Source organism: Magallana gigas, chromosome 7, assembly GCF_963853765.1.
Source record: "Magallana gigas chromosome 7, xbMagGiga1.1, whole genome shotgun sequence".
In the NCBI taxonomy this organism is placed as follows: Eukaryota; Metazoa; Mollusca; class Bivalvia; order Ostreida; family Ostreidae; genus Magallana; species Magallana gigas.
The window spans coordinates 39,238,271-39,264,848 of record NC_088859.1 but is presented as its reverse complement, the minus strand read 5'-3'; the positions used below and the strand labels follow the sequence as shown (position 1 = coordinate 39,264,848).

The following is a 26,578-nucleotide window of genomic DNA, read 5'->3' as shown; positions in this document are numbered from 1 at the left end:
AAATATTTTATTCCCAAGCATTAAAATAAGTATCCACTCTGACTAACGCCAGTGCATTCGCCATTACGTAACCAGCCACCTGTTGACTCGGCGCGTGGTCAATGCTTGTTTAACAATTTCCGGTGTCATAGGCATACATCTGTCTCGTGTCGGACTTCAAAGGGGAATCTCAAGTGCAGAAAGCTTAGCAATTACTATGATTTGATGAAACTTGTTTACTTTGTATCCAGTAATGCAGTTACACGCTATTGTTTTACATAGACACTGTTAGAAATAGATCGATCATTTGTACGACTTGATAATGACGATATACGACATACATACGTTTCCTAAAAAAATTATCTAACAATAATCAAAGAATTGGACAATAATTAATCAATGAACTATAATCACTCTTATAACGGTACTCTTTATATACACAGGGAGTGAAATTGCCGTAAAGATCTCAGCCTTAGGGCAAGATTATCAACACAACCGGTGTCAGCCTATTGTATAAACAGTAGTATTGATAATTGCCGATTACGTATTTTAAGATTGAATTTGACCATTAAATATTTCTGATTTATATTTTCCACTAACAACTCGTTACAAATAAAATAATTAAATTTAAAAAAACATCCCCCGGACCTACTGCAATATTTTCTTCCATTCAAACTTGGTTTCAATTTTACTGCGCAATGTTATCTTCCTACTAGTGATACATAAAACCACGTGACGATGTGTTTATAAAAACGGAACGGTAAAACTTTTAATTGATTAAAGACAATGTATCATTTTTTAAATAACTGTTGTTATTATAATGTATTTAAGTGTTGACAGATGAGTGAAAATGATAATTATTAAAGATGAACAGTGAATTCAACAATGTAATTTTCAATCACACAGCCAACTCAAGATGATTAAAACCAAGATTTTTAATGCTATTTTTAAAAAAATTCTGACATCGAGCCTACGACAAGTCGAACAAGACGATAAGTCGGATGCTCTGCTTCAGAGGAAAAAAATACCGACTAATCGTCGGAAAAATACGGTATATAATCCTACCTTTATATATATTTTGGTCAGATCGGACAACAAGCAGTATGATTGCCCCCATCAAACCAACACTTCCTGCGTGTGGTACTCTGACAATAGCAAGGACCGCCTGCGATGGAACATGCCGTACAGTATGGGGATTCTGGTTAGCAATGAGATTACTAAGGACCAGGTGATCACAACTTTTGTTCAGGACACGGAGTCTATAGGTATGTCACTGCATGCAATTGTGTGACAGTGGACAAATTTGACCCTAACAGAGTTGAGAAAACATCAAGTTTTATATCCCAGAAAGCTACTTATGTTGTTAGAGAAAACTGAGAGAATATAAGGAGAATACCAGTATCCCATTGGTCCGGTCTAATGATGTGATTAGTAAATATAATTCAGTCATTCACTTCAGTACTTCATTTGAACTGCAGATCTCTCAATATCAAAGGTTTGGAAACGAATACAAATACTGTAAATTCCTATTTAATCGCGAAGAATTAATATCCACGTAAAATTGCGAGAATTCGTCTTGCGAATTTTAAAATCTCGCTTTTAATTTTTTGGCATATATAAACTAGTACATGAAACTATGATAAAATTTCGGTATTTGTGATTTTATGTTCTCGTGATTTAATGGAAATCTGTTGAATCATGGAATTAAGTACTCGCGTAAAATAAGGAATTTACAGTAATGTACAATTGACGAATTCATCAAACTTCATTTGTAATGGTGTCCACCATTTCATTAAATTTAGGGAGTAAGTTGTGAGTAAAATGTGCTTTTTATGGCTTATGCATGGCCATCTAGTTATTTTTTCTTACCAAATGTTACATACCATGGTTTCTTTATACTGTAGAATAATGAATGATAATTAATCTGTTATTTAAGAGAACCAACATATGAACTAGACTCTAAAAACCATGTTGTTGTATGATCGGAAATGACTGTTTTATTAAACATTTAAACAATAAAATGCTTTCTTTGGTGATTCATGCAGGATTGAAGGCAGGGACATTGCAGAAAAAATACAGAACCTGTGTTAGCAGGTTTTGTTAATTTTTTCTGCAATGATCGCTACCTTCACAACGCACATAAATCATCAAAGAAAGCATTGTTTATATTTCCATCTTTCTTTTAACAAATTAATAAATTGATTGTTAAAAGTAAGTAAAATTCACGAAATTACTGGTAATGTACATCAGTACGATAGCTAAGAAACAGTCAAATCATCTCCTTTGGGAATTGGAGTCTGACATCATGATTATTTCGTGAAGTCCACGATATTTTTTAGGTCACTGTAGGTTTCGACCAATTGATAACGGGGCATGTAGATTTCCGTGCTGTTAGTTTCTACAGCTGTTCTATAGAGCAACGAATTAAGTATAACTTTCCGTAAGAAATAGTGGGAATCATACTCGGTAGATGTGAATATAATGTATACAGGAAATACTTGCCCCCATTTCATTTTCACATGCTGTCACTGGGCAAAATTCAGTCTACAAGAATTCCAATGTCTCAACTTTCTCTCTTTAAGCACAACCTAGGGGCAAATTAAAGACGGGGCAAAAAGGTCTGCAGGTGAAGCTGGACAAAAATAACATGGGGCAAAAATAACCCTGTATACAGTATCTCGATCTCATTATATACAGCAAATATTTGAATATTTTCATCCACAGTTCAGCCAGACACTGTGTCAAATGTTGTGATAACACCCAACAGTACTTGTATGACCATTCAGTGGAATCACTCAGACCAGAAAAACCTGAAACTCTTCCAAGTGCAATATAAATCGGAGTGGATGCAGACAGCTGAGGTAAGATATATGCTCCATCCCTGGGCGCTAACAGTTGGGCGATTTTGCGCTTGATTCAAGTCGTATTTCCCCTCAATATAAATTTTCCTATTTTTAAACACCAGGAAAGTTTGACAAGTGAGTGTGTCTAACTTTAATGCCCACAAAGCCTACAATATTTCAGGTAGAGCATTAAATTCCTGGAAACAAATAGTTAACCTTGAAATGAGGGTTATAGATAAAAGAGCTATGGCAGTCAATTCACCTTAACATTTTTTTTCAACAGTTTTTCATTTCTGGTGTTTAAGCTTAATGCATGGGTTTTCATGCAATACATATAATAAACTATGTGCTTCTTACTAGCAGTTTAATTTTCACTACTTTTGGGGGTTTGGGACACTATCATGTAGTGACATATTGTTTATCAAAATAAACAATGAAATGAAGTGTAATTATAAGTATTTTCTTTACCAATATTGTCACCTAACAGGGTAGCGCAGTAGATTAGTGGGTTTACTACAAATTTGTAAGTAATGAGTTCGAATCCCGCTTGATGTTTTACGATTTTTACTTCTCCAAATATTTTTAAAAGCTATTTTTGGGTTAAATATTGTAAAATTTGAAAATTCTAAACCGGTGATAGTCGGTCAATTATAATGTACTTTAATTCACATTAACATCAACAGATGTCCCATACCATCTTAATCTTTCTTTTCACTGTGTTCACATTCTTATACAATACATTGTATATGTACAACTAGCATCTGACAAATGCGTATCTATCAAGAAAAAAATGATATGTAACCCAGATACACAGGTGAGACAGAGGTCTTCAAAATGCCACCTGATTTCAGGGGTTTGGGTTAAAGGTGGCAACATTTTATTTTTAATTAATGTGTTCCCGGCTGCATTTTCTTAGACACGTACCATTCGTCTAGTCTCTGAAAATAATTCTGAGAAAAGCAAGGGTTTGCTAATTAATTTAAAATGTTTGATTTTGTATTCAAGGAGTTGCTGAAAAATAAAAAGATTAGAAAATTTCCCCAATTCTGAAGTAACTTGACTTCATTAGCAGAAAGAATCTCATTGACATTTTCTTAAACTTTCTTTATTTATACGTCATTTTATTAGGAGTAATAAAAAAAGCATTTCAGATGTTTAGTTTATTCATATCTTCAAAATCTTCGTCAATAATGACACTATTTGGAAAAGATATATTTATATTTACATTTTTCAGTATCTTTGCCTGTGATAATACTATGTATCGATTTTGTACTATACAGTCTAATAAATTAAAATGACGTATAATCGGGGCGCAAATGGAGTTTACTTATTTATATTAAAATAGTTAATCATACATGATCAAATCTATCATAAAGCCCTTCGGGCTTTATTGTATTTAATCATGCCCTGACCAAAATTATCACCTCATAATACTCAAAGACTACTGTATTAAAGTTGCAAGTTCGATTGCTGCTCTTAGCACTTTTTAATTTTCTGTGAAATCTATGGATGTGCACTATTTCATAGTATGTGCATGCTTACACTCTATTAACCCTTGTAAAAATAAAAGATGGATATTAAAATATTGCGATAAATTGCCAGGAAACATAATAATTTTAATATATGTAACAATTAGTGTCAACGAAAATATAATTCGTAGAAAGTTTCCAGGGGGTGAAATTACTCTGGATATAATTTGTAAGCTACAGAATTGTATTTTTTATTATGTAGACCAAAAAGCCCTCTGACAAAAATTTTAATTTCATATCCCCCAAGCCGGGATAGGGGTTTTGACTCTAGGGCGGGCCAAAATGATCAGATAGTGGTAATGCATATGTATAATGATTAAAAATCTTTTTCTCTACTTCCACACATCTGCAAGAAAAACTTAATTTATTTAAACTATAAAATGCTTTCTTTGGTGATTATTTTGGAATATGAAGGCAGCGCATTGCAGAAAAAATACATAACCAGCTTTAGCGGGTTTTGTAATTTTTTTCTGCAATGATCGCTACCTTCATAACCTACATGAATCATCAAAAAAATCATTTTTGTTGTTTATATTGATATCTTTCGTTTAGTTAAGTAATAAATTGATTATGAAAAGAAAGTGAAATTCACTAAATTACTTTTAATGTACATAAGTACGTTAGCTAAAAAAAAAAGCCAAATCGTCTCCTGTGAGACTGAGCCTGACATCATCATGATTATTTCGAGCAGTCCGTGATTTTTCTTAGGTCGCTGTAGGTTTCAACCAATCGATAATGAGGGCATGTCAATTTCAGTCCCGTCAATTTCTTGTCACTTTCAGCCACAATGTTTTAAATAAAACATGTATTTTAATAGCCATCTTATTTAGTTTATCTATAAACCTATAATAATAATAATAATACCTTTTGTTAAATTCAGTTATGGATAATTTGTGCTTATTGTATATTGACAGAATTTGATGGATATAAAATCCTCTGATTTAGGTTATTGAAACAGAGGAGATGTCTGCAGTGGCATGTGACTTGAAGCCTCACACATGGTACACAGTGGAAATCAGAGCCCGCCCTTTGACCTCAAGGGGAATAGAGACAGGCTTTTGGAGTGAGGCTGTTGCTCATATGGAATTGACAAAGGAGGATGGTAAAATTTGGCTTAACTGGAATTTTGTCTGTCTTTTGACAGCTAGCCCGTATTGTAGAACGAGCTCCAGTCTGTTAGCTTTCTTTATGTTCAAATCATACCTTTAAATAGCTTTAAGGGCAATCAAACTTAATATTAAAGTCATCTGATGCATCTTGGGGGAAATTTGTGTCTGCAGTCAAATGTGTTTAATGAAGGGATGGCAATTTCAAACAGATTAATTGGTTAGTCGGTTGGAACGGTTGTAACTGGTTACAAAATCAGTAATCAGTTGGTTGTACAATGTATCAAAAATGAAGTTGTAATATTTTGACACAAATCTCATTATATATTTTTGAGACATTGATATCTGAGTAAGTTAAGTGTAAATTACAGACAGTTAAGATCCCGGGGCTGAAATTATGAATGGAAATTGGTAAATGATCAGTGGGTGCTTGTTTTAATTGTGTTAAAACAACATTTCATTGCCAAGTCTGTTCAGCTTTTATTTATAGTCATCAATAAATGATATTGAAATCAGTGTTGAGTACCGTTACAACTTTTATTGTTATTGTACCTACTTTCAATGTGTTTACTTTATATTTTTTCATTTCATGAGACATTGAATAATTTATGAAATCGCAAATGCTTTGGGTACTTTGGAAACATACATGTAATTATGCATGATCATAAAGGATGATTATTTCAAACAGAAAATCTAGAGCAAACTTTTGTTGACCTTTGATTATATTTTACTTGATAAGTTGAAATGACTTTGAAATTGAAGACAGGGGGAATTATTTCACAACTGTTTTGTTTGCTCGTTGTTTTAGATTTTTTCATGAAAAATATTATGATAATTTTTATAGGATATAATGACGTATAATATATATATAATACAGAATATTCCTAATGGGTTTTTTTCTGTGGCCAAAATAACAGTGAATAAGAAAATAGAATATCGTGCACAAATTGTGCATTTTGATACGAGTTATCAGTTAATTGGTTGGAACAAATTGCTATTAACTGATTAGCAACTCTGCTTACGATTGCCATCGTTTATAGTTTTATGGATTGAGACTGATCATTCCATGCTGTGTCAAACCTATTATTAACGGAAGGTTATTTATTGCATGACCTAATTTTGTAATTTCATGATGCCTTTATGGGGGGAAAGGTGTGTCACACTTTAAAATTAGGTCATGGGGCCTCATCTAAATATTTCTGGCTAATTGGCAAAGTATATATTCAGACTTGTTCATACCATTTGACCTTGGTCTTTCAAAGTGATCCGCTGAATCGAATAGTGATCCATGCAGATTCAGTGGTTTGATCTGTTCATTGCACGTTACATGTTCAGACAACATTTGATATTTTTTCCTGAATCACTGTTTTTACAATGTATTAGAATTGGGATCAGTTATTATAGAATCTTATTTAACCTTGATATCTTTCGTAACACAGTACATAACAATTATGGACATAACCCGTCTTAAATAGTTTGGTGATATATGTGAGATAACAGCACATTTGACTCTCTAGTATTTACCAGGAACTGACAAATAATTGTGGTTATGCTACTTAATTTGCATCATCATGTATAATGGTATACTAGCTGGTATGTGTGATGTCTAAAAATAACATTTATAAAGATATGTTTATAGTAATGAATTGATTAAGTGTTCTCTATTTACAGTCCCTTCTGGCGCCCCTGAGGTCTCCTTTGGAAGTTTTGCTGAATACCCATGTGGTTTAAGATTTTGTAGGAAGGTCATAGTCTTCTGGAAGGTACATAACCTAATTTAAAAGACTTCAATAGAGTCTCTCTCTTTAAAATTGGATTGAATATTATTCATTTACAAATCACATACTGTATACAGGGTTATTTTTGCCGTGTTATTTTATCCTTCTACACTTGCAAACAGTTTCGCTCCGCATTGAATTCGCTTAGACACAGTTGTGTTTAAAGAAAAATGATTGAAGGCATCCGAATTAGCCCAGTTTTAAATTTGCCCGATGACAACAAGGGCGACATGGGCGAAAATAAAATGGGGGTGAATATTTCCCTGTATACAGTACTTAATTACCTTCATTATCGTTGCATACCCATTAGGAGTGTTTGAAAATTTAGTTGATCAATGTAAACAACTTTTATTCTTATTTTAGAACAGCTTCACGATTAAAAAACTCAATGTCGCAAAATATTTTTTCTCTTTGAATCAATCCTTTAAAGTTTTGTGCATTTGTTTTTTTTTTACTCTAAAGGTTTATCTGTAAAAATGAATTCATTTAGCTCCTGTAAATTATAAAAGAAAGTTATTAATCTCAAAAAATTGGTTTATTTTACATATATCAGTCAGGGGTTTTTTGCAAAGAGATTTTATCTAACCACTTTTATCAAAACAAAAAAGAAAAGATTTAGATTTTGTATTCATGTTTAGTCAATCTACTGAGGTAAAAAATCAAAGATGATGTGCAGCTCTAATTTGATGCTAAGGGATGATTACTTTTTTTAAGCCTGTGAAAAGAAATCAGAGTAACGGTCAAATCATCCACTACCATGTGAACCTGCTGGATCTAAACTCAGGGGTATCCATTCCCAGCAGTATTGGCAATGTAACCAACCAGGAATTCAGTATTGATATTAACCACGCCTACAAGGTCCAAATCAGGGCAGCTACAAGAGTAGGCATATCGGAGCATGCAGCTTCTGTCTTCATCCCTGAACAAAGTCAAGGTACAGTAAGAGCTGTGGTGAACAGTCATCCAGGGTCAAGGAAACTGAGTTATTGTTCATTGAAAATAACCTTTTTAACTCATACTTTTGTTTATTAGGTTAAGGAAATTGACAGTGTAAATATCATGTCTACTTGTATTGATTAGTATTGTTGAATATATTAATTGATAACCCTTGAAATGATTTTATTGTTGGATTGACCGTATGAGATAGAAGATGGGGGTTTTATTTATTACAGTATTCAGGTTTAAATGTTGAAAGAGTGCTATGCCAAACTGTATATAATGAAATGCAATTACAGTAAAACTTGTTTAGTATCAACACGGATATAGCGAATTCTCAGATATAGCGAAGTTTTTTTTGAGTCCCCGGTAATATTCTTAACAAATCTTAGCAAATATTACGGCTCTAACGAATTTGGATATAACGAATTTACGGATATAGCAAACTCATTTTGAGTCCCTTAGAGGTGAATAATAACAAAATTTAACACCTATATAACAATTTTTGTTACAGTTAAAAAAGTTTGCACTACCATTAACATGATTTGAATTTATTTAGTTTGAATGAATTTAATTTCATAATTATTTTTCAATTCACAATCCGATTATTAAAGGTATTAAAGTAATGTATTTTTATTTTAGGCCTCAATTAACAAAAGTTATAATCTGGTGAAAGAAAACATGTATATAGTGAATTCGCGGTAGTTATTATTACGAATTCATTATATGGATATAACAAATTACGGATATAACGAAGTAAATCCATTGGTCCCTCGGACTTCGCTATAACCAAGTTTTACTGTACCATGTAAAATCATTGTTGAAAATCAATTGACTGATCAAGAAAAGATTTACAGAGGAGCAGATATTTACAGCCAATGTTTTTTCTTGTAGAACCAAGGCATCCAGAAGAATTTGTAGTAGAGCAGTCAACCACAGACTCTAATGAAGAAAAAATTGACATCAGCTGGAAGCATCCATCCTCCCCCAACCCTTCCTCCCAAGTCCGGTCTTACACAGTGTACTGGTGTAGAGGGGCCCATCTCATTCAGATCTGCCAGGTAGGGAGTCGTGACAAAACAGAGGAAAGGAAAATGGACCTAAGATAACCCCTGCTTATATTATATATGATAGGCATTTTAGACTGTTTGATTAAAAGTACTGGTACATGAAATAGCAAAACCAGTCCGGCTTACTGTAGACCAACTTTTCACAACGTTCAGAAGAGCCTCATTGTCGTCAACATTTCTGAGCCAGCGAATACATCTGGAATTTTATTTTCCTCATGAAGATAGTTGTCCACAACCAGTTTATCTCCAGTAAATCAAGAACCAAAAGTTGTAACAGATAAAAGTTGATTTACAGCAATGTATTTTATATTAACTGTTAAACTAATTATACACTGTCTGCTTTGGTTGCTCTTTTTTTTTCAAGTTTAAATGTACCGCTACATTTTCTTTCATGTAGAAAAAATGCTTCTTCAAGTTATGCTATTAGCAAGAAATGGTATGACTTTTGTGATGATTCATTTTTATTTGTACATGTAATATTACATTGTAATCTTGAATATACATGCATTTTTTAAAGTTTTTTCTTTTTTTTTACAGGAAACAGTCAACTGGAAAGTTTTACATCCAAATAGTTCAGAGTTTTCCATGGTTGTAGAGAGAAAATCAGTCCCTAACATGTTGTTTGGTATATCAGTAGAAACCAGTCCATTATTTTCAAATTCCAGAAACTGGACGAGCTCAGGCATTAAATGGAACACCTGTATCTACAAGAAAAATGGAAGTGAGTTCATTTTTTTTTCTCAAGTGAAGAGAACATTTGTTTTGAATCTATTAATTAATTCATTTAATAAATTCTGAAAGTCAGTGTTGGCAGTACATATATTGTGATTCTCACGTCTCAATTTCCACTTTCCTGATTCAGTACACCATGTTTACACGATGTTAAAATGAAATAGCTAGAGCTTAAATTTTATTGATTCCATAGAGTGAATTTAATGCCCCTGTATGATTTCAGAGCCTCTCATTGCCCCCTCAAGATTCCGCTTATCCTCGCACAGTGAGGAGACGAGTGTGAAGGTGGAGTGGGATTCCTTCCAATGCCATGAGTCGGATGGTTACGTGCAGAAATTTCTGCTGTTTTTCTGTGAGGCAGAGACACTGGAAAACTGTACAGGTGAGAAAGGCCTGTCTGAAGACTTAATTTTTCTGTTCCTGCACTTGTCAAATTTGATACCGTAACTGTAAATACTATGTGTCACTTTTATTGTGGTTTCATCAGTATTTGTGGGCAATGATCTGTTGATTTTTACAATCACAGGATACAAACTTTCTAGTGGACAATTGTTTTACATTAATGGAAAATGTTGACATGTAGCTTTATATCTTGTTTCAATGAACATTTGATTTCTTGGATGGACTTCACAAAGGATTCCAATGAAATTGATGCTCAACAAAGAATGATGAAATAACAGTTCCCTACCCACATGTAGTTCCGACCCATTTTGATTTTGTGTATTTTTGATGTCCACAAAACTAAGTACCGGTAGTCATGCATAATTGAATGTCAATATTTTTTGTTATAAACATGATCAAGATTTTGATGATTTGCTTTGAAACTTCAGGGGGAACATTTAACATAACTGTAGAAGGTCAGGAACATAGCGTGGTTGTGGAAGAACTGGACCCCGGAGCCTCCTACAGAATGTGGATGATGGCGGAGGCAGCAGGAGGGGCGGGGCCAAGCACTGACCCCCTCTACGCAACCATTCCTGTGTCAGGTATATAAATCTGAATCAAAGTCTGGGTTAAACTGTAATGTATTATTACTGGTAGAATCCAATTGTATGAAACCATAATATCTATGTGTGATCGTTTAGATGTTCAGACGGAGGAAATAGTTGGGATCCTCGTGGCAGTGCTGGTTGTGTTTGCCCTTACTTTGTGTGGGGTCATCTGCTGTATCAGGTCAGTGTGGGCTTGTTTGGTTAGAGCGGGAATTTTTTTTTTTTAAATTTGTTGGATATCAGCCAATCAAAGAGCTAGGAGTTAATCACATAATAAAACGTTTTGTATTTTCTAGATTGCTGGATATCAGCCAATCAGAGAGCTAGGAATTAATCAGTCATATGATAGTTGTTGTTGATAATGTTGTAGGCGATGCTACCACACTGTGAAGAGTAATCTACAGCCATACGATATTGTCATCCCCAATGTTCAGGCTCCCCCCAGGGTAAGCACTCATCCCACTATGAACTACATGCATCTTGGATTATTGTACATTATACTTTTATTCTTGTTTTTTTGATACAATTGTTTGGAGAAATGTTTTTAATAATTGAGTGGCTGTGTGTAGATCAAGTTACATTATTGACATGTTGAATGTAAATGTTGTATTTAGAAAAGTTTGCTCTAGATTTTTTATTCGGCCATTAAACTTTACAGTCTTCGGTGGTTTGCCAAGAGAGTTCTTATCAGGAAGTGAGTAAAGCTCAAAGCATGATGCTTTACAAATTTAGTCAGGAAATTGATGGAGAGGGCCTGCAATCATATGATATATATAAGGTTATTGATGCACATAGAAGCATGTATAATACATTTGGTTTTTTTCATCATTTGATATGATATATGACATTATATATATGAGGTTAAGGATGCACATAAAAGCATGTTTTGTACATCTGATTTCTTTCATTTTCATTTTACCGTATATTAAACTACCGTATTTTCCCGACGACTCGTCGATGCGGACGACTCGTCGAATTGCCCATTTTTAGCCAAAATTTTAACAAAATCCTACGATACGTCGATCTCAGACCATACGTCGATATTATCACTTCAAAATGGCCTATAAAACTGCAGTACGTTATCAGTGTATGATGCCACGATGTCACCGATATTGCTACCAATTATTATTAATGATTAACATTTAAACAATTACTCTTTATACTTATGCATCATATTTTCAAATACCGGCAACTTCTACAAAGTCGCTTGCATTTTAAACAATTCCCGATATCGCGTGTTATGCAAAACTAAACTTACTTTGTCAGAAATATTTTATTCCCAAGCATTAAAATAAGTATCCACTCTGACTAACGCCAGTGCATTCGCCATTACGTAACCAGCCACCTGTTGACTCGGCGCGTGGTCAATGCTTGTTTAACAATTTCCGGTGTCATAGGCATACATCTGTCTCGTGTCGGACTTCAAAGGGGAATCTCAAGTGCAGAAAGCTTAGCAATTACTATGATTTGATGAAACTTGTTTACTTTGTATCCAGTAATGCAGTTACACGCTATTGTTTTACATAGACACTGTTAGAAATAGATCGATCATTTGTACGACTTGATAATGACGATATACGACATACATACGTTTCCTAAAAAAATTATCTAACAATAATCAAAGAATTGGACAATAATTAATCAATGAACTATAATCACTCTTATAACGGTACTCTTTATATACACAGGGAGTGAAATTGCCGTAAAGATCTCAGCCTTAGGGCAAGATTATCAACACAACCGGTGTCAGCCTATTGTATAAACAGTAGTATTGATAATTGCCGATTACGTATTTTAAGATTGAATTTGACCATTAAATATTTCTGATTTATATTTTCCACTAACAACTCGTTACAAATAAAATAATTAAATTTAAAAAAACATCCCCCGGACCTACTGCAATATTTTCTTCCATTCAAACTTGGTTTCAATTTTACTGCGCAATGTTATCTTCCTACTAGTGATACATAAAACCACGTGACGATGTGTTTATAAAAACGGAACGGTAAAACTTTTAATTGATTAAAGACAATGTATCATTTTTTAAATAACTGTTGTTATTATAATGTATTTAAGTGTTGACAGATGAGTGAAAATGATAATTATTAAAGATGAACAGTGAATTCAACAATGTAATTTTCAATCACACAGCCAACTCAAGATGATTAAAACCAAGATTTTTAATGCTATTTTTAAAAAAATTCTGACATCGAGCCTACGACAAGTCGAACAAGACGATAAGTCGGATGCTCTGCTTCAGAGGAAAAAAATACCGACTAATCGTCGGAAAAATACGGTATTTAATTTTTCCGAATTGTAAATTATAAAATGCATGTAAACATTTCAGTCATCAAATAAGATAACTCAAACAGTCAAACTTTTTATTAAATGAGGATTTTTGTGTAAGTTGGCATAGAAATTTTTTTGTCCACCTAACTTATAAAAAAACAAGAAACAAAATGCTTTACCAGTTTGAATTTATCATTTTGTATTTTGACAATGGAAGAAATCTTGGAGTTGTATTTCAGTTAAAAATTGGACATAACTGTACAGTAATGTTAAAGGTTATTTGTGATGAAGACTCGGCCAGAGTTTTTTATCCTTTTTTTTTCTATTTTTTTTTTACATTTTATTTTCATCATCAGCATTTTATTTTTAGATTAGAAATCAATGAAAACATTTTATCATGTTTGCACTCCATGTAGGGAATCATTGCCATCAAATTTGCTTGCAAACTAACGAAACTATCTACCTAAAGCTTACAAAGCTAGCTAGTCTTACTGATATACTAGTTTTATAGTATATTATTAGTTTTATATATGCTTATTTCATCATAAACAAAGACCTGCTGTATCCTAAAAAAAAACTAATCAGGCACTTAACTAAGAAAGTTGTTAATTCAAGCTTTTATAAATTAAAGTTTTGTTGTTGTGCTGATATAGTAATTTTTCTTTTTATTATTTTTATTTTAGCTAGTAAATTTGCGTTATTCATTATATGCAATAGATGTCATCCATATTGTTCAGATCTGAAGGTTTATATCTTTCTTGGAAGTGACATTATCCATATCAATGTGAAGTAAATGTCAAAGAAATCATAATCTTCAAAGTCCTGGTGTAGTTATAAAACACATTTTGTAAGTTTGCTCACTGATGACCATAAATAGCATTTTTATAATGAGTGTATTGCTGTCAAATTGATAAATTTATCAATAAGAATCAAATGAAACTATGCTAACAATTAGGCGTTCGTGATTTTATATTCTTGCGATTTGTTGCAAACCGGTTGAATCGCGAAATTAAGTACCGGTACTCACGTAAAATAAGGAATCTACAGTATGACAGAAATAAAATGGGGGCGAACATTTCCCAGAATGCAGTATTAGGCAATATGCATCTGCAAAAGTAACACAAAGAGACTTGGTTTGATTTACTTACATTGTCAAGTATTAATATTTTTCCAAAAGAAATCCAAAAATTCATTTCATTTCTAAACTCAAGAAAAAAAACAGAATTTAGAATTGACATCTCAGTCTATCTTTTGAACATTTCCCATAGTATTTCTATTCTGAAGGGAAGTATTCCCTAGCACAACATCTGCCTCGTAGCTTTGCAACTATGTCAGCAGCCTTTTGTTACACACTGGATTACATGGTATTTAAATTCATTTGCTGGACTAGAATGACTTTATATGCACAGTTGGCATATTAGTGTCTACCAAGATATGACCGATTTATTGCTTTGATTATACATTTATTGCTTCTAAAACCCTATATGAAGGTTAGCATGGGTGACTTCTTTTTAGATATCAACATTTGCCTTAATTTTTTTTTATTTAATAACTTTGACATAAACTTCGGTCAATTAAATTATAATTTCTATGTTCTAAAACACCTTTGAAGCTCTATGTCCATGCAAGTAATTTGAATATTAGTAATAATGGTGTGATATTTTTACAGCTTGACTTACCAGTGCCAGTCATACCGCCGAAACCCCCATCAACTCAAAAGTCAAAAACGAAGTATGATGAAGAAGATGATGATGATGACAGTATATACGCCAAGATCAATGATCTGGATTCCCACCCCTCATCGCCAGGAGAGGGTGCTGCTACAGTGCCGCTGCTGAACAAAAACAAAGCCAATACTTTGGATTCAGATGTAAAGGTGCGTATGTATAAGATATATTGGATATGTTCTCCAATATACAATATAATTCAGGGTTATAATGATCAGACTGTCTCTCTACCCGAGCAATTTTATACATTTATACAGAGTTATGCCCCTTGGACATAGAAAATTATTAAATTATATGCAGTTTCCTTTCATTTTCTTTGCAGATGTTTGAAAAGGAGGGGGGTATTAGTGTTTTACAAACATATCTTGTTTATTGAGTATTAACTAAAGATATCCAACTAAGATATCTGCCAGTGATGCATGATGAACCTACACTTTTTGTCATGACATTAATTAGTCAAGCCGCATTCTTGGTTACCCCGTTCTGGAAATTTGTATTCCATTCTCTTACCAAAGATCGTGCTTCGCAAGTTCTATCCATCAAAACTAAAATCGCACATTCAGTAAACGAATTGCCTCATTTTATTTATTCAACATTTAATTGTCAAATCTTAACTTCAAATTCTATGCATGTGTACTCTAAGTAGGTTCCCTGTAAATGCATTGACTCTTAACGTAATCATTCAATATTATTTTATTGCAAGTATATATTTTGATGCTAACTCCTGCTGACTTGGATCCGCCAAAGAGGGTCCACCTACCTTACTCTCATTTTTGCTTTTTTGGGCTGGTTTATCAAAAATGAAAGTAGGTTTTTATTTAATTTTACTCTAATTACTTATCAGTAAAAATTCAATTAGCCTATAGCTTAGGGACATCACCTCCAATGTGTTGAAATACCAAAGGTGTAAGCATGCAGTTACTCTGGTGCAGGCATTTTGTAGTTTATTTGCCAAATGTCTGTATTTCTGTATTGTTTATTGGCTAAATTCAAATGAATTATAAGCTGTTGAAACATATGTACATAATTATAGATATATAATGCTACACTCTATCCAATCAAAATCAAACAGTTCGCTATTGTCTAAATGTATAATTATACATGTCAATTAGCTTGTAATCTTCAGGGTGACCATTAAAGCCCATGAGCCTCGATCTTATTTAGGTTAATTGATTGTAACACATGGTAATATTATGCTTAATCAAGTTTTGCATGTACACAAATCACCACATATGGGTTATGTCAATTGAACAACATCTGCATAAACTCAAAAAACTAGACAGTACCGGTATTTCCTTAAAAAACAAGCAAAAAGGGAAAAATCATAAACCTTAAATAATATGATGAAAAATTATTTTTGATTCATGTAAAATACTATTACATGTATTTATATCATAATCTGTTTTTTTGTTGCATTTGAGAGCAAAATATTTATTTTTAAAAATTGGTATACTTTTTGATTGATGAGATCAATTAAAATATTTTATAACTTTTATCCCAATGATTGAAAACTGATTCATACAACTATGTTTAGGTAAACAATTGTCATATTGAGATATTTGAATTTTGTAAAATTTATTGTTTTTTAGGATAGTTATCGGAATTTCTGTAATAGCTAGCTAGGTGATAGAAAATGGAATTTAAGGAAAGAATTCAATGGTTTCTCTACTGGCCAGTTCAAATTATATAATTCATCAGCTGCTGATTTTATTCCTATAATGACATCATTTGGAAAGAGTAAAATTCATTGTAAAATTCCACTACATTGTAACATTAAAAGTCATTTAGTACATGAATATTATCATTTGAGTATTAAGGGATTTGTTATAACTTCATGATCCTTTTTTTTTTCTTTTTTAATCTGGCGAATATTTGAACTTTGGTTTTTTTCTTTTTTAATCTGGGGCAATATTTGCACTTTAGCTAATATATATGTGTTACATTTAAGGTATTGGGGAGATAAGTAAGATCATTACTGGCAAATTGGTAGGAACAGCTGTACCTGAAAAACATTAAGATATTCTAAACCCAACTGTTGTTAATCCCAAAGCTGTTTTAAAAAGCTTGGAGTGAACTGCTTCATTGAAGCATAAAAAAAGCATTTAATAGGTGATTAATTTTAGTCAATTTAATGCTTTCTGTGACATGACTAACATACATTTTCTTCACCTCTTTATTGCTCTTTTTACTTATTTGCACTAAGCTTTTTATTATTGCAAAAGAATAAAACAAACAGTGCAGCAGGTGATTTTCTCCCTCTAACATGTGTGATCTATATTCAATTTGTTTTATATTGTTATTGCCTGTTTCACTGATGTGTACTTAGCTTTTCAATTTTGCAACATAAAATGCTTATGACAATCCTTACTTTTTTAAACTATATGTATAATGTTTAAGCTATTAAAAATTCAGTTATGGGTATCCTATAGAAGAAATGAATTTTCCCTGAAAGTTAAAAAATTTTCAATAAATTACTGTATGTCGTTTTTTTTTGTGTCACAGAATTTGTGAAAAAGGGGTAAATGTGTAACCCTTTTCGTTTGCATACTAGTATATCAATTTCAAAAACGAAACTGGACATGATTTAAGCGATTTATATTTTTTTAGATGTAAAAGTGATCTTGAAAAAAAAAAAACCTGGAAATTTAGATTATTGCAGAAATAACTGGATAAATGATGTGACCCTTGAAATTGTTTTTTTTTTTAATATTGAAAATTAATTTTGTTCTTTGCAGACAAACATATTTGATGATAAAGCCAGGTTATTAAACAACAATGCCTGTCTTGCCAACTCAATGAGAAATGGAGTTATGAATAGTGCTGAAACTCTGCTGTGTAGACTTCACCCATCTCATATAGCCATGTACTCGTACAATGGAGGCAAGTTTGTCCCAAATGTGAAATACATGCCTCATGAAGATGTGAGTCAAGTGTTCAAAAACAGGACGATTGATACAGCAACTCTGGCCTCCTGTTCACCGTATGACTGTGTGGATGTGACAGGCAAAGCGTACTCTGTAAAAGATTTCTGCACACGCAATGGAAAAGTGATTTCTGAAAATGGGACCAATACATGTGATTCCCTTTACTTGAAGAATGACTTGTCAGGTTCACCAGTAGGCAGGAAGGACTACATGACAAATACTGGTTCAAACCAAGACATGAAGGAAAACTTTAACATCAGGTTGACCTTGGACAGACGTAAAACACCAGACAGCTGTTCTGAAAATGTTAACACATTCAATTTGCATAATTCTTCCATCGGGGATGAAAGATATCACATTAACAGTGTTGATAACAAATGTAATATCAATGACTCGGACCTTGATAGCAATCAGCTCTACCCTATCACGTCTTACTGTAAAGCTAACCCAACTTACCCAGTTGACCCATATTTGACAAACGATCTGAACATGAGCTTCCCCAGGTCGGGAGGGAATGGCTACGTGGACCACAATCAGTTTAACATACAATCGGGCACAGTACCACTGACTGATTATATAACGACCAGTGCTAGTGAGAGACTCAGCAGAAATCCTGAGGGGGCAGGGAACCAGTTGAACGTCCTATCGGGGACCAGACCGGTGAGCGAGGTGGTCAATGTCCCTCCACATTTCTATGGCTCCCTGTCTCTACTGGACGATGATGGTGAAGTGACTGAGCTCTGATCCATTGTCCGGGACTGATTGGTGTATCACACACAGCTAGACAATCCAACAAGCACAGTACTGCCTCTCCTTATATTGGCTGATATTTGACATGAACATGATATTATTTAACATTTTTTGTAGAAGTTGATGATATTATGATTTTTCAGTGCTTTGAAGGGAAAAAACCCTTCAGAAATTTAACAGTTTTAACTTGTCAGACAAAACCGGGTATCTTGAATCAGAGAGGCACTAAGTGCTACAAAATATACAGAGCTGTTGTTGTCTGTTTGCTAGTCAGCTAAGTCTCAAAGTAATGCATTTAATGCAGCTTGTCTAACTAAAAATAATGCTCTGCAAAACAAGTTATGATGCAGTTCACCTTTTGTAAGATTTGGATACAAATACAATGTACATTGTCAGTCATGTGTTTTTAATTTTCCAGAATTTTACATGTAGGTATGTCTTTTATATCACCATTGCTATTTACTTTTTTCATTAGATACTTGAGTCAAATTAATTCTCTGTATTTGTGAATATTATGTTTACATTTGTAAAAAGTTCAAGCTTAAAGCTACTAGGATGCTATGTGGAAAAATTGTACATATTTTTAAATGTTGTAGAATGAAATTAAGTGTTTAAAATCTTATGGTCTTCTAGAATAGAATATAATTCTATCGCTATGTTATCTATTTATCTCTACTATATCGCAGCGAGATTCTTCTAGACTGAAAAATTCTGACGTTGCTCTCAGTCTCGAGTCGACAAACTTCACTGAGACTACTGAAAGGCTTTAACAGTGTTCTTTCTACTGGTTTTTTTTTTTTTACTTTTCATTTACTGTAAATGTAAATTTTTATATTAATGAATTTACATTTTATAACTTCCCTGGGGAAAAAACGAACACGTATGTTAATTGACTCAAAATGACATTAATGCATTGAATGGTTAACTGTGTATGCTGCTTTTTGTAAAATAAGAATGTTTTTAACCTTGTAATCATGCTGCTTGGAATAAGGGTACCACACCTAAATACCTCATAAACTATTTACTGATTCTGAATACCTCGATATGGTTATTCATTACACCAATTTACATTTAAACGCATTTTACGATATCCTTTCTTATTGGATTTTTTTTATATTTTATCATTTTTCAGCAAAATTTATCAAATCATAAATGACTTTATATAATAAAGATTTTTTTGGTTAAGGCATTTGAGAAAGAAAAAAATCCCTGTAAATCATTATAATGACCTGTAGAGTAGGACAGGAGAAGATCTATTCTTTTCTTTTTTTCAGTAAAAAATAAAATGGAGATTAGTATTGCATAATAAAGTTCAACGGGCCTAATTTACCTCTCATTTTTTGAGATGTTTGTATTTGAAGTGTAATCTGCTGTGTATACTGTGCTTAAAATATTTGTTCCATATTTTTGTGTCTAGTTTAATATACATGCACAAGTTTGCAGTTACATCCCTTTAACAGTATCAATTGATCTATTTTATTCTACTAATGTAAACAGTATCTGGTAATTTTCCAAACTTCCATTTTGGGCTTTTTTGTGAATATTTCATATTTAAATAGTTCAAGAATTTCATAATTCTCAAAAAATAGAATATGCAGATATTATTTGCTATATAAAACTTTTGTTTTCATAAAAGTATAAGTGGCACAAATTAAAGTAAAATTTGCAGGACACATAAAAAATTCCTTGCATGTGAAATGTGTTCATTTCTTCATTTGCAAAAATGATTTGTATTTTTACATTCAAAAATCAAAATGATAATAACCCCTTTTCACTGCTTTTGGATTCAGTGAAGTGCTCATTAATGCATGACCAACATTAATAATTGTATAAAAACATTGGTTGTGAACCCATATTATTGCTCAAAATGTATGATATATTTAATTTAAGGCTGTAAATTGCTGATTTACTTATTTGTAAATATGACTGGTGATTTTTTTGGCAGCAAGGTAAAGGCATGGGCATTGGCTGTTTCTTTATATGTTAAGCTTATGTGTATGATCGTCTTATTTGACTAAAATATGAATCTCAGTTGTTGTTTATGATTTACATTCCTGAATAAAATTTTCCAGCAATAAATCTGAAATGAGCATGTTTTATTTTGATTACTGCAAATGTGTACAATATTTGACAGAAATTTATATTTCAACAAGTTAGCGTTGGTTTAAAGTTAATTCTAGATGCACCTAATCCTTCTACATATAACGTTATATAAGGCAGGGTTTTTAAAACTAAAACCACAGTCCCTTGTCAGGCCAAAAAAATTAAATGCATTGGTTTTTAGACACAAGGTGAAATGCTACTGCATTGATTTTTTTTACACTAATGAAAAGGGAAAAAACTCAATCTTCAAAGTTTAAAATACATGAAAATTCAGTTACCGTCCTTGCAAATAATGCAATAAAAGCAAAAATATAGTACTGGTACCTGCTTGCCTTTTTTAGCTCACCTGAGCTGAAAGCTCAAGTGAGCTATTCTGATCACATTTTGTTCCGTCCGTCCGTAAACTTTTCACATTTTCGACATCTTCTCAAGAACTACTAGGCCAATTTCAACCACACTTGGCACAAATCATCCTTAGGCAAAGGGGATTCAAAGTTGTGAAAATTAAGGGCCACACCCGTTTTCAAGGGGAGATAATTAGAAATTAATGAAAAATTTCGAGAAATTTTCAAAAATCTTCTTCTCAAGAACCAGAAAGCCAGGAAAGCTGAAACTTGTGTGGAAGCATCCTCAGGTAGTGTAGATTCAAAGTTGTGAAATTCATGACCCCCGGGGGTAGGGTGGGGCCACAATGGGGGGTCGAAGTTTTACATAGGAATATATAGAGTAAATCTTTAAAAATCTTCTTCTCAGAAACTAAACAGTCAGGAAAGCTGAAACTTGTGTGGAAGCATCCTCAGGTAGTGTAGATTCAAAGTTGTGAAATTCATGACCCCCAGGGGTAGGGTGGGGCCACAATGGGGGGGTCGAAGTTTTACATAGAAATATATAGAGTAAATCTTTAAAAATCTTCTTCTCAGAAACTAATCAGCCAGGAAAGCTGAAACTTGTGTGGAAGTATCCTCAGGTAGTGTAGATTCAAAGTTGTGAAAATCATGATCCCTGGGGTTAGGGTGAGGCCACATGAGGGGGGGGGGTGTTGTTAAAGTTTTACATAGGAATACTAGTATATAAAGTAAATCTTTAAAAATCTTCTCAGAAACTAATCAGCAAAATGATTCTTTATAATTGTTAAAACTTTGGCTCCAGGACAATTCTTCGGCCTCACAAGAAGGTTCAGAGTTTGATGTAGCTAAATATCCCATATATAAACAATTGTAAAGGATCTTTTTGAGAACTGCAATACTCAACATGTGATATGACTATAAAATTGAAGCAGGCAGCTATTTTTTCATTAGAATCTTTTTGTATTACTGTATTGAGTTATTGCCCTTGATTTATTGATTCTTGATTATTTTAATTAATGCATCCACTGTTAACCAATTATTGTGATGATTATTTTTATACAATAATAAATATTCAATGTATATAAGTTGTTCTGCATAAGAAGTTTTGGGTAAGGCCGGATAAGTTTGTTTATTTTTGATTTCCAATTTTTAGATACTATGAATTATTTTAGGTTGGCACATATATAGGGACAGTGTCTATTGCATTTTAATGTGTGACTTTTTGGGGTTAAACTTGAACAGGTATGGATAGATTGAGTGTGTGAACATCCTTGCTCTATCTAATCTAGGTGTTTTCTAACCTTTGATACAAAGTGTGCGGTCATTCCTGCCCTGTATTGTATTAATACAAGTGTGCAGTCACATCTGCTTGTATTGGTGGTGGTTGCGGCGGAGCACTAATGTATGGTCATCCTTGCTGGTGTTCAGGCCTTTCTAGCGCAAGTGTGCGGCACTCCCTGCTTGCGTTAGGTTGAGCTGTTGGCGCAAGTGTGCGGTCATCCCTGCTTGCATAAACGTTGGTACCTGTTGAGTTGCGTAGGTGTGCGGTCATCCCTGCCTGCGTAACGTTGAGTCCCTATATATGTGCAGGAGCGGTGATTAAAGTCTGCTCTTGTAAATATTGGCAGCAATCAGGGCTATCCGAGTTCCAAGGGGGAAAAATGGATTTTATTTATACAGGATCTACATGTATTATTGTACATTGTCCAGATTGTTTGTATTATGACTCCATTAAGCTGACTTTATCATACATATTGTTCCTCATGTGAGCGATGTGGCCCATAGGCCTCTTGTTTTTTGGTCTGTTGACCAATACATACATTCATTAATGAGTTAATTAGAACCATTTTAACAAGACCTTGGACTTTCGGTTAGACGTAGCTATCTATTTCTTGCATCAAAACAAGTTAAAAATGAAGCGAAATATGCACCGATTGCGTTGTCTTAGCTCAAAAGCCAGACAGATCTTGTTGATTTCAAAGAGCCATGGCTGAGTGGCCAGCAATGAAATAGACAGGCCTATGTCACATTGCTGTTTGACACAACTACCTAAAGTCCAAGCTCCTGTTAAAATGTTTCTATGTTTAAGAGCAATGACTCTTAAAAACCATATTATTGTTTATATTGGCATCTAAAATTAGCATTGTAAACAACCATATTTTCACATCAAAGGGTATTTTTTGTTGTGGATGACTCGACATTTACAATATATCATCTTACCAAAGTCTATAACTACACTCGCTTGTCAAAAGTATGTCAATGTTGTTTTTTTTTGCCCCTGTTTATTTCATTGAAAACAAGACATATTTCAATAAGGATTCTGTTGCTATTTTTTTGTCAGATTTTAAAGAAATGTATTTTGATTAAAATTGATTTAATTTGCACTTTTTGACATGCATCGAAACAGTTTTTTAACGACTCATTTGTAAAATTTGATACATGTGTATTTCTAACATAACAGTAGTAGTTGGGGCTATATGGATCGTGGATATCGGCCTGAGTAGCTCAGTGGTAGAGCTCCTGACTAGAGTTGCAGGGGTCCCTGGTTCGATTCCCGGTCCAGCCATATGTTTTTAATATTCCTTCTTTCCTATACATAATAAAAGGATATCTTTTAAGAGTTCTACTATATATCATTATCTTTTGCAATAGAATAATCCTATGTAATAGCCAAAAAACCTTGCTTTGGATTATGAATATCAAAAAAATTTCAATCCCAGACTTTTCAAAATCAATCAAGGGGTTACTTTTAAACGATTCATTGAAAATGTTGGTTATCAATGAAATACTGTAAACGTATTATATTTGGCGTGTACAATATTTTGCGGAAATTAGTTTTTGAACAAGTTGGCGTAGATTTGAATTAGCGTATCCTTTAATGTGACTATTCTTATACATACATGCATGGCATTTAGCGATGTACTTGATTTAGCGGAAGTCGCATTCCGCCAAAAGCACTAAATAGAATCCACAGCCTAATGTAGTATGTTTACAGTATATAAAAAAAAGAAAAAAATTGACATACTTTTCACACCCAAGTGAACGTATTATTGCAATTATTGCTGTTATTGAAGTCAATACAATGATTAAGCTACCTGAGAAGTACAATTTTGTACTTAAAGGATTGATATATTATCACATTGTAATAAATATTGTTGATAATTTAATTCGTTATATCCGTCAAGTTTACAACATGTAATATAGTAACGGGGAATGAAAATCACTTCACTGTAAGCGTCAATTCATTATAAGCGTGTTTGCTATAACCGTGTTTTACTGTATTGTCATTTTGTGTACCATGTTGTCAATACTAACATCATGATTGTTTTAAATGAATGATAGTAGAAAAACAATAAAACTTACAACATTTATAAATAGATATGTACTAAGCTTCAATCTAAAGCACTTTCAATAAATCATAGAATTTCAATATTCACATTTCTATGATGAAGTTAACCTGCATAATATTAAATACAGATAAGTAATAAATTATCATTTAAACTTATTCAGCTGCAAAAATCTTAAGAAACAGCAGACTTTAAAAAACAAGTTTTATTATTTAGATAGAAATTTCCTAAGACAGCCCTTAGAAATGAATGCACAGAAATTGATCACAAATGAGAATAACATTATCATATCAATGATGTTAGCTTCAGTGGATTTACAGGCATTCCCTGAGCATCCCATTCCTCTGGATTCACATCATAGTCTAACATAGCCTTCCGTAAATTCAGGAACCGACCCAATATTCCAACCTCTACAATATTCTTGTGAAAATCCATCCAGTGCGGCTTAATAAGTTTACACCTAGCTTCATACAAGTCTGATTCTTTTGACAGATTGTCAAAATAAATGATAGAGAATAATAAGAGACTTTGGTATTTTAACCGCCCATCTCGCTGGGCTTCCAAAAGTCTACAGAGGTATTTGTCAGTGTTTACATTACGGATTGGTTCACCAATTAACAACATTTCTTGACCATCTTCTATTAACTCTTGCCGGAAATCTCTCTCTGTCGGATTTGTTTTGTAGAGAACTCCAACAAATGACAGTAGGGATATATAGAGGGATGCTTTCACTGGGCGGTCTTTACAGTCTTGAATGGTCTCCTGGGCAACTACTTTGTAGTCATTGATGATGCTATAAATAAAGCTACCTGAAAATCACACAAAAAATTCATTATTCCCCTCTGTATAAAAATACAAATCAATCCATTAGCTTATTAATGTCATAAATTTGTATTGGCATGATATTTTCACGACAAAGATATTAATCTGACGATCAGACAGGTTCTCAAATACCAGCACCAGATACTGGCAGATAGCTCAGTTGGTAGAGCACCCGACTAGAGATTCAGAGAGCCAAGATTGAATCCCAGTCTGTCCGTCACTACTTCTCCCATCATGTGGTGCCTTGTCAAAACCTTGAACAGGTTAACTTATATCAGGGGAAAGAGCCCTGGGTTAACTTTAAGGACAAAGATCATTTCACGGGGAGCAATGTTATGGTCAGACCTTACTGGCGCCAGATAGCTCAGTTTGTAGAGCTTCAGAGGGTCTTGCTCACGAATCATGATAACATTCACGGCAAGGTAAAAATTGAAATAAAACATTAACTAAAAACTATACATATAAGAAATTAATTACTATCGTGCAACATCTATTAACCTTCTCCCCGAATTTCCTCTAACGGTTATATGTAACAAGCTGATTTGAATTGAAATAGAGCATTGAATTTCAGTTCATTTTTAAGTTTTGCATCTACATAAAATAAAATAATATCCTACCAATTTTCTCTAATTTTCCTCCTTTAAACTTTTCTGGTAACGTTGGTTTAAATTTCTGTAAAACTCTGGCAGCCATGCTCCTGCTCTTGCTTTCCGTCTGTCCTAATTGCGGTGTCAATGCGGTTCGTTCCTAAGAAAATTTGACCAGGTATTTTCAATCACCTTATCATTTTCAGGTCCGGAAATATTTTTTTTCGAAGAATTAGTAATTTTTTAAAAACAATGAATATTTAATATTAAAAATTTAATCACTTAAAATGAAATTGGACTCTAACGTATTTATGAAACTTCTCAGTAATGTTATATCGACATCCAGATGTCAGATCATTTGAAATAAAAAAAAAAACCCAGACAGAATGTCGTTTGTTTTAATTTTAATTTTTGGAAACCGACGAGAGCTGGCTTTGGAATACAATTAAATCATTCTCATCGCTTAAGGTTTTCTAAAAACATCAGTTTTTCAGGCAAAAAAATATTCTCAAGCAGCATTTTAAATATGATTCAATTTACAATGTATAACAAACAATGTACTGCTGCATCTTTCAGTACCTCTATATCAGGAACTGCTGATAAAATGATATTCATAATAAAAGTATTTTTGGAATTTTTTTAATAAAAAAAGCAGTCAGAATATAATATAAAAAATAATTTTATGACATAAATATTGTTGTTAAACGGCAATGTGAG

General features: G+C 33.2%; 2 protein-coding genes across 7 annotated transcripts in view; one reads left to right on the top strand and one right to left on the bottom strand.

Moving 5' to 3' along the window:
* LOC105322392 (leukemia inhibitory factor receptor) overlaps nucleotides 1-20,745 on the top strand; it is an 81,254-nt gene extending 60,509 nt beyond the window's left edge. For 3 of the 6 annotated variants that reach the window (XM_034458679.2, XM_066067258.1, XM_034458678.2), the window contains 14 exons: nucleotides 1,066-1,244; nucleotides 2,704-2,840; nucleotides 5,297-5,453; nucleotides 7,129-7,220; nucleotides 7,950-8,169; nucleotides 9,066-9,232; nucleotides 9,779-9,962; nucleotides 10,197-10,355; nucleotides 10,804-10,959; nucleotides 11,059-11,146; nucleotides 11,336-11,411; nucleotides 11,624-11,743; nucleotides 14,924-15,130; nucleotides 17,717-20,745. In XM_034458679.2, the coding sequence (XP_034314570.2) occupies nucleotides 1,066-1,244; nucleotides 2,704-2,840; nucleotides 5,297-5,453; nucleotides 7,129-7,220; nucleotides 7,950-8,169; nucleotides 9,066-9,232; nucleotides 9,779-9,962; nucleotides 10,197-10,355; nucleotides 10,804-10,959; nucleotides 11,059-11,146; nucleotides 11,336-11,411; nucleotides 11,624-11,743; nucleotides 14,924-15,130; nucleotides 17,717-18,649 (2,875 nt within the window). In that variant the 3' untranslated portion in view covers nucleotides 18,650-20,745. Of the gene's footprint in view, nucleotides 1-1,065; nucleotides 1,245-2,703; nucleotides 2,841-5,296; nucleotides 5,454-7,128; nucleotides 7,221-7,949; nucleotides 8,170-9,065; nucleotides 9,233-9,778; nucleotides 9,963-10,196; nucleotides 10,356-10,803; nucleotides 10,960-11,058; nucleotides 11,147-11,335; nucleotides 11,412-11,623; nucleotides 11,744-14,923; nucleotides 15,131-15,303; nucleotides 15,926-17,716 lie in introns of those variants that run through there. The other 3 variants (XM_066067259.1, XM_066067262.1, XM_066067261.1) reach the window with 3 other exon arrangements.
* A 3,897-nt stretch (nucleotides 20,746-24,642) lies between these two features.
* LOC105322390 (mitochondrial import inner membrane translocase subunit Tim29) lies at nucleotides 24,643-26,021 on the bottom strand. The gene is made up of 2 exons (XM_011421067.4): nucleotides 25,892-26,021; nucleotides 24,643-25,261 (listed from the first exon to the last, which is right to left on the bottom strand). The coding sequence occupies exons 1-2, from the start codon at nucleotides 25,965-25,967 to the stop codon at nucleotides 24,738-24,740; spliced, it is 600 nt and encodes a 199-aa protein (XP_011419369.3). The 5' UTR covers nucleotides 25,968-26,021; the 3' UTR covers nucleotides 24,643-24,737.
* Nucleotides 26,022-26,578: the final 557 nt, after the last annotated feature.

Bases quoted from the DNA above. Each gene is read 5' to 3' on its own strand.
- LOC105322390 (XM_011421067.4), bottom strand. From the start codon at position 25,967: ATGGCTGCCAGAGTTTTACAGAAATTTAAACCAACGTTACCAGAAAAG. The intron at 25,262-25,891 runs GTAGGATATTAT...TGTGATTTTCAG, and splicing joins AGGAAAATTAGAGAAAATTG to GTAGCTTTATTTATAGCATC.